This window comes from Dromaius novaehollandiae, chromosome 7 (assembly GCF_036370855.1).
Source record: "Dromaius novaehollandiae isolate bDroNov1 chromosome 7, bDroNov1.hap1, whole genome shotgun sequence".
Lineage (NCBI taxonomy): Eukaryota > Metazoa > Chordata > Aves > Casuariiformes > Dromaiidae > Dromaius > Dromaius novaehollandiae.
The window spans coordinates 38,443,870-38,460,959 of NC_088104.1; the positions used below are offsets into that span (position 1 = coordinate 38,443,870).

Below are 17,090 nucleotides of genomic sequence, written 5' to 3' on the forward strand. Positions count from 1 at the left end.
CTCCTATTAATCAGTTCAAGATTGAGAGATTCAAAACTCTCTTCTAGGTGCTCTGATTAAGGACAACTTACCTCATATGAAAAGCAAAGCTTTGGAAATCAGTAATCTCTGGGCATTATACCTAATAGAAAAGGCTTAAAAAGGATTAGCTACAAGGAGCCTTTGTGACTCCTAGGAAACTACGCTGGACCACAAATCTGAACATCCTCTGAGAGTTAACAAAGCTCTATGAGTTTCAGATAAGCAGAAGAAATCCTCAGGTTGCTGAAGATGTACCACCGGGCAGGTCTGGGGTCCCTGTCAGGACACTTAATGTGCTGTAAGATTTCAAGAGACAGACACATTTGATGCATATTCTAATTTTAGTTTGCAATAGCTATTCTGAAGAAGAAAGGCAGCCACACAGATTCCCAAATTTGGGTCACAAAATTCAAGGCAGCAGATTAAAGTTTCTAAGGAACGAATTATTTTGCTGAAGGTGATATTTTTGGTAATTAAAACAGAGTAATAAATACAAAAACATTTTGGGGGGTTAATGAACAAATATATGTTAATTTATGTAAAAACGTCATTTTTCACTGTATCTCTCTGTGGTTGTAATAAAGTTTAGTCTCATATAAGATTTTTCTTTGACTATCACCCCCGCTGCTAAAGATTTCACTTCATCATTTGCCCTGATAGCTTAGGGGACATTAAAAACAACGGTGATGTTAGTACAAACCTCAAATCTATTTTGATTCTAAAGATTTTAACACAGTTCTGTTTGTCTCTCTTTTAACTAAAATTTTCAATATAGCATAAATGGCATCATGTCAAAGAGTTACATTTTTGAATGCTCATTGATTATATTTTCTTCTGAAGAGACAGAGCCCACCCCTGAAATCTTGCTGAGGTGAAGCTCCCGAGTGCTACAATTTGATCCTATAGGCCACAGCTGTTGCATTTAACACATTGAAAAATCAGATGCTCTTGATTTTCTCACTGGTTCTACCATAGATTACCCAAAGACTGTGTGTCTCTGTGTCCTATGACTCCTAGATATACAATAGGGAATACAGTATGTCTCTAACAGTTCCTTACCATTGGCAAAATATTTTAAGATCCTTTAATGGAAGAGGAGCAAAATATTCCATTTTTCACTTCATAAAAGTGACTGAGGATCTATCATGGCCAGATTGCTAGCGGCTTGTGTGCAGAAGGGCGGGCAGGGGCAGACATGCTTACATTTCCTCCCTCTCACTTTACAGCGAAGCACAGTGAGAGTCTGTTCTTCTAATGCTCTCATTAAACCCAGAGGGAATCACTGGATGAACTAAGAGAGTACCATAAATCCTGCTGAAAAGCCTTGATGCCACCACATGTGACTGAAAGTTTGGCAAGGACTGCATATCTTGGGCCTCCCCTGGGAGAGAGGAAACCTGGGCCTAAATCAATACAGTGAATAGACATGTTATTTTTAGGCAAGTTTTCAGGATATCCATGTTTTCTTTGGTGGCTTGGCATTAAAAGATTTCTTCATTTCTACAAAACCGGAATTCATGTTAAGTTGACACAACGACTTCTGGAAAGCGTCAACAAATCAGCATCTTCTGCAAACCCTGAATGCTGCAATAGCACTTTGCATCACGCTGCGGACCTACCCAACGCTGCTCATACTCAGATGGCTGTGTTCTTCCCTCGTCCTCCTCATAGAAAGGTAAGCCCTCTCGCCTGGCCTGATGGTACTCCTTCCGTAGCTTCTGGATACGATCAGCATTCACAGCACCTGGACAGCTGCTGAGGGAAAAAAACACAGTTAAATAAAACTCATCTGTACATATGTATCTTAAACACGCGCCAGATACCTACTTGAGCACACACGCGAAGTACTCGCACCTGTGAGATGAATGCACTGTGAACCTCTGACTGTCCCGACCTGCATAGTAGCTCACATCACCCCTATTTTTGCATTCTCCTATTAATAAAGCTCCTAACTGTGAACTTGATCCCCATTTTCAAAAAAGACTGTCCCTGTCCAAAGAACTTACAATTCCAGTACACGACAAGAGACAACAGATGGATGCAGACAGATGGGGGAGCACAAGGAAACTTTTAACATTCCTATGAGCAACTATAAATGGCTATCATATTTTAATAAAAATGATGATGATGATGATGATAAGCTGCCAGAAAAATGTTTCCTTTTGCTCCCACGCTAAATGTGGAATTTCCCTAAAATTACATTCGTTCGAGGTAAAGAATAGACTTTATTCACAAAGCAGCACAGAAAAGGTTTTATCCCACAAGAACGACCTCCTTCCCAATTATACAAAGAACTAAAACATCAGCCATGAAAATACACGGGAGGCAAAGGAGATGGGAAAGCACACTCTCAAATCTTGACACCATTTTTTTAAAGTGGTAATTAGGCAGTAATCCAACAAAGACTTGCTTGTATGCTGAACTGCATACTCTACAGACTGCCTTGCTAAAGCTAGTGGAGTTACTCAGTTTGTCAAGTTAAACACATGCATGTCTTTGTGGGTTTTGAGCTCATAAGCCTTCCAAAACCTTACAGCTGGACTTACACGACTGTGGAAGCTCATGCAATACCTGGAAGGATTAACCACCACCCCTACCCCAACTCGAAAATCCCCAAGAATAAAACTTCAAAAAATACAGTCACATTGAATACGGATAAACTAAAACTTTCCTGCAGCTATTTCTAGCCCTGCTCTCATCAGCACTGGGGTGGATACTGACTGCACGGCTCAGTAACATTTACCAGCATTCACAGGAGACTGATGTGCAACTTATCTGGGGCCAATCCTAAACCAACACCAACAAAACCTAGTTATTGCAGCACATCCTCAGACAGTCTCTTACTCTGCAACCTTAACTCTGCCCCTCTGAGAATGGGCTACAGCAGGATGGATTTAACCACATGAACCACCCTCCGTGGAGCACCTTGTCATACCGCCTTCCCCTGTGTTTGCCAGACTCTACGAAAGACATTTATAGGATTTTTCATAGTAAACTGAATTTATAAAGCACGTATAAAAGATTGGACATAAACCCATCAGTTCAATAATAAACAGTTTCTAGTATCTAATGGCCATCTAGATTGGTGGCTAAATTAGGTTTGAAATTAATTTCCGATGAAGGGAGATTTCACATTGGGTGCAAATGCAACGGAGCATGCAGCCAGCACTGGGAATGTCTGCTTGCAGCATCAAGATGTTTCCACAAGAAGTGAACACTGGAATGACTTGCTTCCCTGGCTCCTAAGCAACCTGGGCCCCTCTCCTCTACAAAGCCCCGAGGTCTCAAGCTGCTTTGGCTGACTTACCCAGCTCTTCCAGAGCACAGGAAATTTTTCTCATCATCTGCCAAGACGGTGCAGAAAGCTTGTATAAACTCTGTGGTCTATTAAAAAAAAAAAAAATGCACATTCCCTCTTTCTCCTCCTGACACTTTCCATAGTCCTTGTCCTTGCATGTGAGCAACTTCACATGTGAAATCTCGTTAACTAGTGGAGAACCATCTCCAGTTTACAGGATACTGGGATCGAGACTGGTTAATGGGGGATACCACTCAGGACAGTGAACTCTGGAGCACAATGCATGAGCAACACAATACTTGTGAAAGCCCCTGGCTTTACTTGTGTCTACAGAAAATAAAGAGTTTAATCAGGGCTGCCACCATACAGAAGAGGCCCCAAGTGCAATGCTGTCCTTGTTGCTTGGCCAACACCATTACCCCCAAAGCAGCAGAAGCTGAGGGGGGAAGCAAGAAAATACAGGCAATGTCTGGTTGAGTCAAGCAGCTCTGGCTCCCTGCAGCTCTCTGCAAACTGTATTAGCACCTGTGCCCAGTGGTCTGATTGCCACATACCCGCTTTTTACCTCCAAGTATTTTTTGGCTGAAGAGGTAATCTGACAATATCATGAAGGTTTTTCTTTTTTTGAATGAAACTTCAGATTCATTCATTCAAGCAGAGCGTCAAATACTGTGAGAAGCAGCAACAGCAGCCTGTGCTCCATTTGCTGCAAATCTCCTCTAGGTACGCTTCCTTTTGCTAAAGCCCATCTAGCCGGCAGGTGGAAGGAGCTGCAGGACAAATGGAGATTGATTTTATACATATATATATACATATATATATACATATATACATATATACATATATATATATATATATATATATATATATATATATATATAAAGTCTGGGGTTGACAGCTTTTTCTTTGGCAAACCTCTGCCACGCCATATTAAAGTACAAAACCTAACCATGAGAATGAGTAGGAACATTTGAATGAAAGATAGCACCAAATGGAAACTTATCCATCTGGATTACTGTGAAAACACAAGCATAATCTCTGTGGAAACAAGCAGCTCCATGAAGTCTGATTTTCTGTGCCTCTTCTCTCATGTGGATTCTCTGGTGTCTGATAACGTGACTGAGTTCACGCTGCAGTGTTTCTCCCAGCAAGGGCATTAATCTCGGACTCTCTAGCAGGCTGCTTTTTCTGTGAAACTTATGGTGACTTAGTGTCTTTGACCATCATCTGTCAAATCTGATCAAAATTGGCCAGTACGTTCAGAAGCTGTTAGAAAGGTGTGTGTGTGTGGGAACAGACTGGCAAAGGGACGATCAGCACAACAGCAGCTTCATTTTCTTAGGATAAAGCTTAAGACGCAACAACTCAATTTTTTTTTTCTCCATCACTGTTTATAGGCACAAATATAAAAGACTGGCTTCTGAAGGAGCCGCGTATGCAGCTTGCCATGAAAGTTTTACCCACTCCTGAATAACGTGAGATGAATATGATGCCCTATGCAATGATCATGAAACAGTTCTGAATTTCAAGTTGGCTCCCGACAATTATGTGAATATATGAACCACATTCAAACTCACCAGATGAATTCAATCAGCACTGTGCAAATATCGCATACATAATCTATTAGTTTACCCCAAAGAAACTGAAGCATTGAATTCAAACAGAATGAAGTCATCAGTAATATAAAAAAGAAACCGATAAGGCAATATTAAAAAAACAACACAATTTTCCAAGATTTGCAGAGAAGATCATACATTGACTGTAAACTATTCTCTCATCTGCCTATAAATACATAATTAAAAAATATTGGTTTGATCAGATAGCAGTTCTCAGACAGGGAAACGATAGATGAATACCGGTTCAAATGTTTAGGATTCATAACTATTTATACCAAAAAGGAACCTGAACTTACAGAAGAAATATAAAAACAATACTCCAATCAAAGTCAATTTATTTTAAGGAGACTTACTGAAGCTTTTCACAAAGACTAGTAAGGATAGGAGACAGATTTCTTTTACAGTAGCTTTACATTTAATGTACTGCTCCCTCTTTGAGGAGATATAAATATTAACAGTCCTCGTCACGTCTACAATTTCGTGTAAAACTCCCTTCTCTGCCATGCACTGCAGGTCCTTCCCACGGGGCTGCACAGCCACACGCTTCCCATTGCCCCCCACAAACATACGGGCTCACAGGCACAATTAACCGACCCACCGACTTCTCAGGTGTCACGACAAAATCGAGAGAGAAGCATCCACTCCGCATGGAAGCAGAAGACTTGATGATTGATTTCAGGATGGTTTTCTAGACTTGCACTGAATGCAAGGAGACTGACTCAGAAGGGGCTGATGCTGGGATGGAACTCAAAGCTTTTGGGGGCAGTTTTTAAAGAACATCTAGGTGGGGAAAAGTCTCTGAGAAACTTTATATAGACTTCAGTGAAGATTCAGATGCTGATTTCATACAATGGTAGCAAAAACCCTCCAAAAACCCAAGCACCAAGTAATCTTAAGAGAAGAAGTTCAACAGTTTAAATAAGCTGCACATACTGCAAGGACTTTTTTGGGGGGAAATTAAAAAAAATATATAATTATCTCATATGAACCATCAGAAGAAGAAAAATCAGCCATCCTGTACTTTTGCTAGAGATGAGCCTTACAAACCAAAGCTATCTTCTGGCTTGAAAGAAAGAAAGAGTTTCTGTGTCACTGGGGCCGTATTGCTAGCTAGACAGACAGCCACAAGGCATCAGGGGCTGCAGCCTTGCATCTGCATTTGTCCGAGTCACTACACAGGTTCTGTTTTGCTTACTGCAATTTTAAAGAAAGGGTTTTTTTTGTTTTTTTTTGTTTTTTTTTTGTTTTTTGTTTTTAAGTTTGCTGAAAGTCAGATGCCTCAATTGCTTTACAACAGTGGGCTCTGGGTTTCAGTGAGGAACCACTGACAGTAGAAGAAAGTCTCCTACTATTTCATTCATTTCAATTAAGGTCTTAACTTCTGCTTCTCTCAGACACTGTCTGCAAAATGTGACTGATAATATTCTCTTCCACCAATATTATATACTTGGAATGTCACAAAAGAAAATTGCTCTAGAGCTGCTGTCATGACAGCTCCCTAGTCCTGTTTTCTGGATTCAGACCAGTCTGTGTGTCCGGATCCAACCACCAGATCACATGCACTTTCAAAGGCATTTCTTATCCAAAGTTCACTGGAAAAAGACAAAAGATTTACACATCCATGAGGGCAAGAGCAAAATTCTAAAAGCGATTGCCTTGGTTTGTACCCCCAGGAGTTTTGGGTGTCCACTGACTTTTTGGTCAGGTGGCCCTCTAGTTAGCCGTCTTGCCTGGGTTGCTTCTCATGGTGCAAAAGTCTCCTGTCTCAGATGAGCACAATTTTTAAAAGCTTTTCCTCCATGTGTTGTGAACTGGGAAGAGAGGATATCTATGCTCTTGCATCTCCCCTACTGGTAGGGAACTCAGTGTTTTAGCAAAGAAAGGACAAGCAATGCTGATGGGCTCTGACCGCTCCATTGCACCAAAGACTGCCCAGAAGGTGCTGAAGATCTACAAACGGCCACTCAAGCATACAGTCAGAATAGGTGTCCCAAAAACAAAATGGAAACTGTAATTTGGCACAGGCTTTTCCTCAAAGTCCCTCTAACCTCATCTAAAACACAACTGAAATTTCACTCCACCATCTCTGTAGAGCTAGACGAGCAAGCACCATAGCAGTACCATGGCATTCCTAACATGAAAGATGAGTTATTTTTTCAGTGAATCAAAACACCATCATTAGTATTTAATATATACAATATGGCTCAGCTTTTGCACAAAAATATCCCCTCTATTCTTCTTGTGAGTAACTAATCTGGATTTCAATCATTCAGGTTAAAAATGCCGTTTTTCAAATTAGTGGCTTCTTACTGCATCTCTAGATAGCACAAAATTAAAAACAAGTGTCACATGTACAGACTTAGACGAACCACTTAAAGCTGTATATAAACACACATTTTCTGAGGCAATAAACATTTTGTTTCCAGTGGTTTTCCTAAATGCATTAATATTGCACAGAGCTTTTTTGCCAGCCACTTATTTCCAACGCTGATTTCACCCAGCTGACTGTCAGCCTCTAAACAAACAACTTGGGTTTCCAAGTTGGAAAAAAAAGAAAAGAAAAATTATTCTTTTAGTGAATTTTCCATTAGCAAACAAATACAACACAAAACTTGATTCACACTGACTCAAGAGAATGGACAATGTTCCAGTCACAATCCGCTATAAACCAAAACCGATTTTATAGACTGAAAGGAACATACTGGTCTGCACAGAGACGTACAATATAAAGGAATCCAACAGACTGAGTAAGAGAATATTTCACTTATGGTAAAACTTTCATTTTGGAGTTATAACAAATGAATATTCAAGGACATTATTCTTTCAGTTCCAGCCCTCGTTTTCCTACCCTGAAGTATTACATTGCTTAGGAAGATATTTCAGCAACCCTAATAGTAGGAAGGAATAAAAAGAATGGTGGAAAGTGATAAAAAGAAAATCAATGATAAGAACATAACTCTACAATATTTCAGCTTTCATCTTTGTCACCCACCAAGGGCAAGCAAGTTTAGGAGGAAATGCACATTTGTTGTTTTCATATGTACTCGAGTAAATGAATGATATGTCAATAAAACACTTGTTGGAAGTTTCTCATTGACAGTACCCAGATAGCCTTGTAGGCTCTCGGATCATCTCTGATGTTCAGAGATAGCTTGGGTCTCAGCTACGCACGTCCCACAGTGAGGACCCAGTCTGAGGGCCACGACTCGCTGGCTGCTGGAACCATGGGCATTGTTTTATTGGGCTCTACGCGACTTGCTCTCTTGCTCAGGGCAGGAGTGGGTCTCGTGTATACACAATTACAGTCTGCATCAATGGAAAGGGGCCCGAGTAGGACACCTGATTCGGAAACTTGTGAAGACTGGCTGGAAGGAAGACGGCAGGGCCAGTGCCATATAGACAGGACTATCCTGAAAGGGTCCAGATAGATGGGCTGACAGAGAAGCAGGAGGTGGATATGTTTCTCTCCATCCATGTGTGCGTAAATACACACAAAGTTAAGGATCACAGATAAACTGCAGGAAATCAAACTTCACTGAAGTAGCTTAGCTATTTACATCTATTTGAATTTGCATACTGAAGTCCCTGAGTCGTAATTTGCTTTACAATACTTAAAAAGAAGTCATAACTGCTCTTTGGTGGAACATATGCTGTCACCTTTCAATTCTTTAGGCTAACATAAAAGCAGTACAACCACTTACGTCCAAAAGGTCAAAGGCTCCTAGGGCAGCACATGACTACCATTTGTCTGGATGTAAATTGAGTCCTATTGACCCTGTACCATCACTACTGACCCCTTGACATTAGGAGCTTAGTGGAAAGAAAGAAGATAATATTCTTAGGTTCCTAGAGATTCATTAGGAAGAAAGAAGGGAAGAGAATCTTGCATGATACGAATTTGCAGTGCCATTAACCTGTTCTTTTCCAAAACAGCTCATAACATGTTTACAGAAGCCTCAGAAGAATTATTTGGAGATTAAGACTAACAGATTTGTATCACTTTCAGTTTTTCCAAACTGTTTATAAAACATCTCTCAGTAGCTTGACATAAAGTGTCCTTTTATGTTTCCCTCCTTTCACATGACATACAACACCTTCTCCTGTTTGTCATGGCAGATGGCCTAGACATTCAAATGAGCATCATCTCTTCAATCAAGGGCACTTCTCGTCTCCCCTTCTCTCCTATATAACCTATAGGGTATGGCTGGCCAGAAATAACGGGAGGTATAGCCTAATTTGTTGCTTTAGGGAACAGAACTGGCACGCTAAGGTTTAACTTGACCCTAACACCAGACATGGTATGTGCTGCTCCAACAGAAACAAGTCATTTGCAATCAAGTGGAGGAGAAAGAAAAAAAGGAGACATCATCCTGTTTATAGCCAGCTTGTTATCTTTACTTGAAAGAAAAGACATCGTTTTTTTCTGCTCAATGCATCGTACCTCATCAAGGCAACCAATCACTAGATTTTAACTAATAATAATAAAAAAGACGCTTATAGTTCAGGCTGGCTAATGGCAATGTCTGTGTTTCTGGCATGCGACCAGTTTGCTGCTGTCTTGTTGATCTGAGATGTGCACATGTCTCCAAAGGGCTAGGAAAGCAGAGAGATTAGGGACTCGGCTGCTGACAACAACCAAACTCTCTATAAACAATACACAATGAAAATAATGAAAAACAGATTTTCCTGGTATTTTCAGTAGCCTCTAGACAATGCAACAGTTTCTGGTTTCCTCACTAAAGATGATATCAATTATGCCTTTTATCCATCATGCAGAAGTCACGTGTGAGGCATAATTGAGGGCCTTCTCTCCAAGGTAATTTCTTCTGGATTTACACGGCAAAATACTTAAATTGCCTTTTTTGGCACTTTGTATTACAACAGGGCTTGGGATGGGGGTATTTTACTTTATTGATGCAAAGCAGCTGGCATATCTACAATAGATAGGTCACACCAACACAGAGCAGCTTTTCAGCCCTCCAACTTCATTTACAGCCGCTTTAACAATCCAACAAAGCAAACGCTGAACGCTGAATCGTAGTGAGGAAATGTAGCTCCACTTCTTAATGGCTATCACACCTGTCCGCAACTGGCAGCTAGCTTTTTTCATCTGCAGACTATTGCTTTTTTGCACTACAGCTTATTAAACATATCGCTAAAGCTGAAATAATAAGTACTCCACAGGCTTCCAAAGACTTAGCCACGCAGGAGTCCCTCCGGAGTTGCCTTTAGCGCACCAGGCACAGGCAGGAGGCAGCAAGGGTGACAATTCACTCCAGTCGGGACTGCTGTCCGCCCTGGGGAAGGAGAGGATCGAGCATCTGAGGATCCGCTCGCAGCAGATAATGCTGTCCACATTCAAAAGCGCATTTTGCTGAAAACTACAAAGCCAGGAGTAACTTACCCATTTTCTCATGGCTCTGAGTTTCCTGTAAGAGACCATATCCTTCATCCTACACGCATGCAAATTCATGCCATTGGAGCAGCAGCAACTAATCCTCTCTGTGGTTTGTTTTTATAATATCTGGCCTAGGTAGAAATGAGGTAGAAATCTCAGTCTCAGCTCAACAAGTCTCTGTGTCTGCAATCCTGTTACAGACACAGTTCACACTTTTTTTTTTTTTTTTAAAGAATTTATTTATACCACGTGCGAAGTGTCAGGGAAAATGATAGATCTCCAGCCAAAATGCATCCATGCCATAAAGTTGGGGGGTTGTTTTGGTGTTTTTAATGAATGATCACTACTAGGATAACATTAATCCAGTATCAGGGCTTTTACAGGGAAAAGAATACAAACGTAATTTATCTTTTTTAACTGTCAACCACATTTCTACTAAAGCTTTAAAGTCTGTAGCTTCCAGGGGCCTTTTGTCTTTCTGCCATGGCAGGAGTATGTTGGACAGCTGTAAGAGCTTTGTAAGCTATCCTTCTCCAAATCCATTAGCTAATTCAAGGAACCTAATTAGAGCTGCCATTTTGATGGAGCATAGTGAATTCTCAGTATAAACTACTAACACCATCAATGTTTATTAAAAATTACAAGAACCGAAGCTCTCAGTGCCACATAAATACTAATGGACAGATACACAATACTTACTAAAATACACATGGTGTTATGGCCACAGAAATACATGCGGATCTACTTAAAATAACCGTGCATGCACATACCAGTGGGATGCATTTATTCACAAAAGCTGAAGTATAGAAGTAAAACCTAGGGACAATTTTACACAAACTGTTGAAAATTGACTGGCTTCCATTTACACCATTCTTCTGTGCATTAAAGGAAGCAAAGCACACTAAAGATGATTTGTTTCTTGTGTTTTTCCTGAGTAGTGTGCTGACAATTTGGAGCGTATTTTGAGCTTACCTCAAGAATGCACTCCAGCTGGAACCGTTTTATAGCTTCTCTTAAACCAGCCACTCCAATCACCATACTTTGTAGACGTTTACACGTATTCCAGCACTACACTGTTTAAGGCATCCAAAGATTCAAAGGGAATTTGCACTGTTGAGCTAAAACTCAAATTTTGCTGTAGACAGCAACAAAACCGGCGAAAGGAGCCAGACATCTGGAGCAACGCTCTCCTACATTCTGCTGTCTAAAAGTCCAGCCATAATGAAAAAGCAACTCTCCGACAACGATACAACACATGATATACTGACCATTCTCAGCATATATCAGAGATCTAATTGGGTTAGCCTGTACAAGCATATGTCTTCGCAGCAGAAAGAAAGTTATCTGGCTACTTCACAGCTTTGTTTTTAACTTGATACTTCATAAATGGAACTGCAGAAAACCTCATATGTTACCATTTCAATTTGACGTGCACTTTCATACACATCTAACAGTGCCTGGATTCTATTTATATGCACAACTAAATATACGTGCATAGAAAAATCATCAGATTTGCTACAGAAAGACAGCAGATGTTCTTATTAAGCCACTGGCACATGCAAGGTGAAGCATGTAAGCCTTATAAGGAAAGCATTTAACACTCTAACTACAAGCGAAAGAAAAGGAAAGATAACAAATGAAATTATTTCTAATGCATTTTGCTAGCTAACAGTGCAACGCACAGCAAAATAAAAGCACATTTCAGCATGTTAGAATGGTCCTTATAATCCATGGAGCTTGTCACAGAGGGAGTATAATCCATACTCGCTCTTTCTGCAGCACCCCAACTCTAATATAGCGATCCAAAGTTCACCCATTCTGAATACATACATTGAAGTGACACAAGGAACTTTTAAAAGAGGTGCTAGAGAGACTTAATTATATTTTCTACATTGTAGTAGCGCAAGGGGCTAGAAGTTTTATGGCAATGATACTGCAGAGACAACCTCTGAAGGTAAACTCATTTTAGCTCTCTTACTGATAGGGCAGTATTTCCAAACTATAACTCAGATCTGAGCAGCTTCACAGGAACACACTCAAACGTCAAAGCAACATTTACCACTAGCTTCTCTCAGGAATTATATATGGCAAATTTAGCTTGTGGTTACTGCTCAAAAGAAACACTGCCAGATGCTGAAGCAGTTGATGGATTTTGCAAAGGTCTGCTACCTTCAAAGCCACCCTACCCAGCCTTCCAGCATCCGCCCCTCCGGGGGCATCTCTTCCCCCCACGGCCGGGCTTTGCACCACCAAGTGGCTTTGTTCCCCTCTGCAAAGACCAAGGAGCGCACGTTCCTTCAACCAGTCTTCATTGCAAGCCCCATGTCAACAAAATAAAACACTTTGAGCAGAACTGTGTTTTGGAGGAGTATTTCTGAACTCAAAGGCCTGAAGTTAAAAGTGGAACCTCATTACTTTTTATTGCTGAGCAGAGCGAGGGGAGCTCCAGGACTTTCAGCCATGCACAGCATCTTTAGCTCCTTCTCATTAGGGCTGCGGCTCCACTGCACCCCTGCAATACTCCCACTGTTCTACTTGGAGAAGTCTGGGCTGATTTTCAGATATCTAAGATGGAAGGTAAGGGTCCTCCTTTTCAGTAACTGTATTGAGAAAATGTTAAATTAAAACAGAAAAAACGAAGTCACAAAATCTTCCAGCACAGACTTCAAACAACACACTAATTTCCTTTTGTATCTCACCCTGAAGAGAAAGAGCAAGGCTCTTTCTCCACGTTTGGCTGGGATGTCCTAGGAATGCCAAACCAAGCATTCAGCGTATCTCTGCTCAATTAATCCTCTCCCTTTCCCCAAAGAATACAGAACACTCTCCTTAATTTTCTCAGTTTCTCCATTTATGTTTGCTCTTATGGTTTCAACTGCCATCTTTAGTCCCACTCTCCGTCCAGTACTCCTTGAGATCCATCTCCCAGAAGCATCTCACAAAGCAGCCTGCTAGTAACCATCAGGCTGCAGCTGGCTTGGGACACCAGACAGCTCTTCCTTTCCGCATTGCTTCAAAATGCTCGTGAACAAGTCTAACACATCAAAAGAGCATTAAGCTTCCAGCGTGTCAAGCTCTCAAAAGGAAAGAACTGCCTCTACTTCGAAGCACCCACTTATTTCCCACTGCTCTGCCCTGGCCCAGCACCTCCCCATATACATTTCTTTTATTCATCCCAACTCTGGCAGCTCCAGCAATCCTGCCTCTTCCTTGTCCTTATTCTTGTCCTGCCCCTCCATGGCTTTTGTTACGATTTGGCATTCAAACCGTCTCACCCTTTTGCTCCCAGAAAGGTGTCTCGTAAGAGCAGGGGGACACTGGTCCTACCCAGGTCACCTCATCCTCCATTCCTGCACCAGGAACCTCTCTGGTCCCTGCAGCTAGGAGAACCGACTACTTGGAAAAATATGTCTAGGCTCTGGCACATCAAGACTAACACTTTTGGTAAAGTCAGCAGCCAAGTTTCTATCATGTGTGTGGGAAGTACTCGAAGTCTTACAATTTAGTCAAATTGTCGACGTTCAGGGGATGGCAAAAGGCACAGTCTGGTACAGGACTAGGCTGTGTTCCCTTCCTAAATATAAAGCCCCTGTTCCAGGGTATGGAAAGACTACAGCTTCTTACTGAAAAGAACCATATGCTTCGTATTTTTACTTTCTACAGAGGCAAAACAGCCCTTTGTTCCCTCCCTCCAGGCCCCCCCAAAACAGCTGTCATCATGTTCCATAAAAATTCAGCTTCGGGACACCTCCCACACAGGCATTTTCAATCCAAATGGTTAAGAGCTGGTTATTACCAGGTGGAAATGCAGTTTTCCAGCAGAAGTCAGGCCACCAGCTCCCCCCAAACCGGAGCGGTAGGGGGTGGCGGGGCTGGCCCCCTCCCACCTTGCCCAGGCGGCCTCCGGGGACGGCACGCTCTCGTCCCACGCTCCGGCGGGCAGCGCGGAGCTGCCTGGCTCCCGGCCGCGCGAAGCACCAGTGCTGCCTACCAGCAACCACACCACCTTTGCGGTATGGCTCGGGGAGCACACGGCCCTCCCGCATGCGCTCCAGATTAAGCTGCAGTCAGCTTAATGAGAGAGCTAATTGATGAGTGCTACTTCCTTCACTTGTCCATTAAGATAAGTACAGCACATGGACATTTCAACCCATCAAAGACAAGAAAATGCATTAATTTTGGTTTTCTTAGAGCTGTTAATAAATCTGACACTGTCTGGCAGTTTTCTTCATTTCCTACCATTTGACAGATACTGTGATCACAAGTTACAGAAGATGTTTTTTCCTCTGAAATTATCACTCCAGTAATACAAGCCAGAAGGAAACTTTATCAAGATACAGAGAAGCTGGGTATCATTTTTATTTTTAACTTTAGGAGGCTGGTTTGTGAATATCTCTTAATGTGGTCAAAAAATAAATTCATAATTCCATACAGTACTATTAAAAAATACACACACACGTTGTAAATGACTATTAAAACAAATAATCACACTGTAGTTAGTAAAAGTCAGTATTCCTCTCACACAAGTCAGCCGGATTCTAGTTAGACCTCTTTACTGTAAAAACTCCTGCAACTGTTTTCTTCCTCTTTTTCTCTCTCGAACTGACATTTGTACGGAATCAAGAAAAATCTTCCTTAATAATTTTTCATTACTAATGGCTTTTTTTGGTATGTGTATTTGAGGGGAGGGAAGGCAAAGGGCAGGAAAAAGCTGCTTTAAGTGCTCTGCAAATGATCCTCCTGAATCTGGGCCTCATAAATCCTATCAAATGTTATATTTCATCAATAGGCTAGAAAAGCTTTTTTCTCTGCAATGATGAAGCCTGGCTTTAAAATTTATGGTTTCATTTTAGAAATGGACTATAAAGAGAGTCTGACTTAGCTGTCTATCAAGTGTAGCTGACATTAGCAAGTAAGGTGTGGACTTTCATAGTGTTATATGTATTTTTTATTTATACACATGTACATACACACATGTGGAGATATATGAGGACATATATATCACTGTGGGTTTTTGCATGCATAAATACACCTTTTTTATTTTGTTTTAAAGAACATTTTCTTCCACTGCAAGAAGGTCTGAGGTATTCAGCAGATTCGATTGCAAAGTGATAAAAGTGGCCAGACCAGGAGCTGGTTCAAAGATCTGCAGCAACACAAGCAAATTGCATTTTGCTGCCCAAATGATGGAGATAAAGTAGTTTAGTTTGTCCTCATTTGTGGGATGGCAAAATGCAACTCAGCATTGGCAAAGCAAGTTTCAGAAAGAAGCGGTGGAGATTTCAACTGGGGGAAAAAAGGAGGGCAGGAAAGGGCCACGAAGTTTTAGGTTGGGGAAGACAGCTAGGAAAGGACTGAGAGACTGCGGGGACAGAGCTTCTGCACCTCCCATGCATGGGGATGGCGGGAGACAGGCTCCCCTCGCACAACTCTACCCCATCTCTCTCCCATAAGCAGCTCTGCCCCCCCAGACTGCTTCTACTTACCCTCCTGCACTCCCTGGGGGAAGGACAGAGCAGAGGATACCGTTCCTGCCACCACCGATGGGAGCTGTGCGGGCGCGAGGGCTGTCCCCTGCGAGCCCCACGGCCTGCCAGGAGGAGAGGAGACGGGCTGTGCCCGCTGCAGGAACAGCCACTCCGTGTCTCCTCCACCCCGCCAAAGCCGGAGGTCTCAGCCGCTGACCACTGCATAGCTCCCCCAGGCTTAAGGGGCAAAAATGTAACATTTCTAGTAAGAGCGTTACCGTTTCCCCCCAGATCCTCACCCCAGAGTGCTTGGAAAACAAGCCATGCTAACAATAAAAAGACAAGTAACACAGCTGCGGCCTGAGAAAGTGAGGCTCCGCTCGGAGCGTAGGGGAGCCTGTCTCCCTCCATCCTCTACAGAAGAGCCTAGTTTCCTAACTCCGACAATTAATGATGGATTACGTGAACACAGCAAATCAGAGCATGCTGTTGAGGCATTATAAGAACCAAATGGAAGAGTAGTTAATCTAAATCTCATGTGGGACGGTTCCTATTGCATGTTGCCATCCTTGCTGCTGAGCCCAGCTGAAACGTTCGTTCTGGTGGCAACACATGCAAAAGAGCACGAGTCCTGTTCCTCGTTACGACACAAGCAGAAATCTCACCCTGGGGAACACGGTCAAAGCTGACAAGTGAACACTAAAGAAAAGATATTGAGAAGGGAGGCTTAACAGTAAACGTATTCCAAGTCAAGAATAAGAAAACAAAGCTCTTCTACTGCTTTTATCTCATAGCTTGAACAAGACGAACACAGAAAAGAACACCTCATCAGTGCGGAGGATCCTTATACGCGGCGTCCTCAGGTCACTTCTGAAACGCCTTCTCGGGAGGACGCTTACAGAGGAAACTCCCGGCTCCCCTCGCCAGGTCCCTCTGCGGAGGGAGACCCGTACCAGAGGGCAACGCAGGGCAGGACCCCAAAGCCCCCACCGCCGAGGGGCAGCCTTGCTCGCTATTACCAGCGATGGCATACGCGGCCAACGGGCAATCCTCCCTTCGGCATCACCAAGCAGGGCGACAGGTAGGAGAAACACCACCCACCCACCTTGGGCGGTTCCATCGGCGTCCTGGTTCTAGCGCTACGTTTCCACCGTAAGTATATAAAACAGCTTAGGGAAATGAAAGGAGCTGAACCCCTTTATTTCCACAAAAAGACACTTGTATGAAGGAAGGGTGACTTTATCACATCTGAAGCCATATGTAAAACACCCCTGGAATTCTACTTTTCT

The 17,090-nt window shown here is 42.3% G+C and overlaps 1 protein-coding gene across 7 annotated transcripts in view; it reads right to left on the reverse strand.

Annotated features, from left to right (window-relative positions):
* PARD3B (par-3 family cell polarity regulator beta) overlaps positions 1-17,090 on the reverse strand; it is a 432,959-nt gene that overhangs the window by 49,739 nt on the left and 366,130 nt on the right. For 5 of the 7 annotated variants that reach the window (XM_064515263.1, XM_064515262.1, XM_064515259.1 and 2 more), the window contains one exon: positions 1,641-1,776. In XM_064515263.1, coding sequence (XP_064371333.1) covers positions 1,641-1,776 — 136 coding nt within the window. The remainder of the gene's footprint in view (positions 1-1,640; positions 1,777-17,090) is intronic. The other 2 variants (XM_064515264.1, XM_064515260.1) reach the window with 1 other exon arrangement.